Below are 1713 nucleotides of genomic sequence, written 5' to 3' on the forward strand. Positions count from 1 at the left end.
CCATCGCCCTCCCCGCTGCGTTTCTCTACAATCACAACTATTTCCACTCACAATTCCTGTTTGCTAATCCATCCCCACCACGGCTCAACGCCCGCCTGCTTCTGCAACGAGCAGCCAATGGCGATGGGAAGTTGTGCTTTGTCCATGAGACAAAGGAGCAGGTTATTTAGTGTTGGGCTGAACACAATCCTCCCAGTGACACTAAAAACCTCAGGTGCGATGCCCATCGCAAACAGGACTGGCACCTCGCGGAGCAATGCCCCGAGTCCTCTTTGGGTCAGACTTCTTCTGCCCCACTGCCAGGACCTCCAGAAGATGCATCCCAACAAAACCAAACCTCATGCCAAGAGGTGTGTGGAGTGAGCAGAGGCACGAGCTCTATTGCGTGGTGGTACCCAGACACAACGGGACATGTTTGGGGAGCAGGAGAAGGAGCAGGCATCTCTGCGAGGGCACAAATCCCGCGGCTTTACATCGATCCTTTAAAACCTGATTAGCATTTCTGTGGTTCCCCAATAGTTTATAAACTGTACTCTGGTTTAATCATCACATGTATGAACAGGAAGCAGTAACAGCTACCCTGAGCAGGAATTCCATGATGCTGAAATGATACTGAACAACCACGGCGGCCAGCAAGGGCTGAGCGCTGTGCTTCTGCCAGCCAGAGTGGCTGGGTTTTAATGAGCTCTTTGAATTATGCTGGGGTAGGGACAAGAGAAGTCAGATGTGGTCTAGAAAAGTCTCTATGCAGGAGCTTCTGTCCTCTGACTTTTGCACAGATTTATTTATTTCATGCACAAAAAAACCAGCAACAAAATCAACCGAATACGAATGCCATTAACTCTTGAAGAAATCACTGTCACCATGAACCCAGGCTCAGTAAATCTGGTGGCTGTAAAAAACAGCTTCAACATTTTCAGAGATAAAGAGCAGCCCTTGAATGTTTAAATATATATAAAACCCCAAATCCCTTCAAAGGGTGAAAGGTGCAATTATTCATCCCAACCGTCCACAGCTGCAGGATCGGCCCCTTCACAGGAGTCCTGGGCTGACGTTTTCCTGCCATCCATCGGAAAGGAAACCAAACCAGCAGCAAGGGAAACAAACCTCCAGCAACACACTAAGTGCAGTCACGCCAGCGTGAACCACCTGAGAACCAACAGCTCATAGCTGTGAATCATCTTGATTCACTTGAGCCTGAACTCCTGACCTGCTGACTGAGTCACTTCCTCTGGATGTTGCTCCTGCTCGGAGAAGATGGGCTCCAGCCGTGCTGGTGCCGTGATGGCAGCATGACCGCTCCTGGCACGTGTGTGCCCATGTCCTTGCTGCAGGTTATGGAGCCAGCATGAGGAATGCGCGTCTGCATCTTGGCCACCCAGGTCCCAGCCCACCCTACAGCTCCAGGCAGCGGGAGAGGTTTTACGCCCTTCCAACACCCCCTGCTCTGCCCTGGGCGAAGTTATGCCACTGAGATGCAAGCTCAGGAGCACCTCACCTGGAAGAGGATCTGCAAGACGCCGTGTACGATGCACATCTGCCGTCCCAGGAAGAGGAAGAAGGGCACCACCAGCTCGATGAAGTGGTTGACCAGTGTCTCGAACCGATGAAACCACCACGGCGAGCGCTGCATGAAGTAGGCAATGGGGTTGGGCACTGGCTGCGTCTGAAAGATGGAAGAAGAAAAGAATCAATCCTCCTCCAAGGGTTATC

General features: G+C 51.6%; 1 protein-coding gene across 1 annotated transcript in view; it reads right to left on the minus strand.

Annotated features, from left to right (window-relative positions):
• LMF1 (lipase maturation factor 1) overlaps nt 1-1666 on the minus strand; it is a gene marked incomplete at its 5' end in the record, with an annotated part of 62653 nt that extends 60987 nt beyond the window's left edge. The window contains one exon of the mRNA XM_010141973.1: nt 1499-1666. Coding sequence (XP_010140275.1) covers nt 1499-1666 — 168 coding nt within the window. The remainder of the gene's footprint in view (nt 1-1498) is intronic.
• Nucleotides 1667-1713: the final 47 nt, after the last annotated feature.

Source organism: Buceros rhinoceros, unplaced genomic scaffold, assembly GCF_000710305.1.
Source record: "Buceros rhinoceros silvestris isolate BGI_N320 unplaced genomic scaffold, ASM71030v1 scaffold16088, whole genome shotgun sequence".
Classification (NCBI taxonomy): Eukaryota; Metazoa; Chordata; class Aves; order Bucerotiformes; family Bucerotidae; genus Buceros; species Buceros rhinoceros.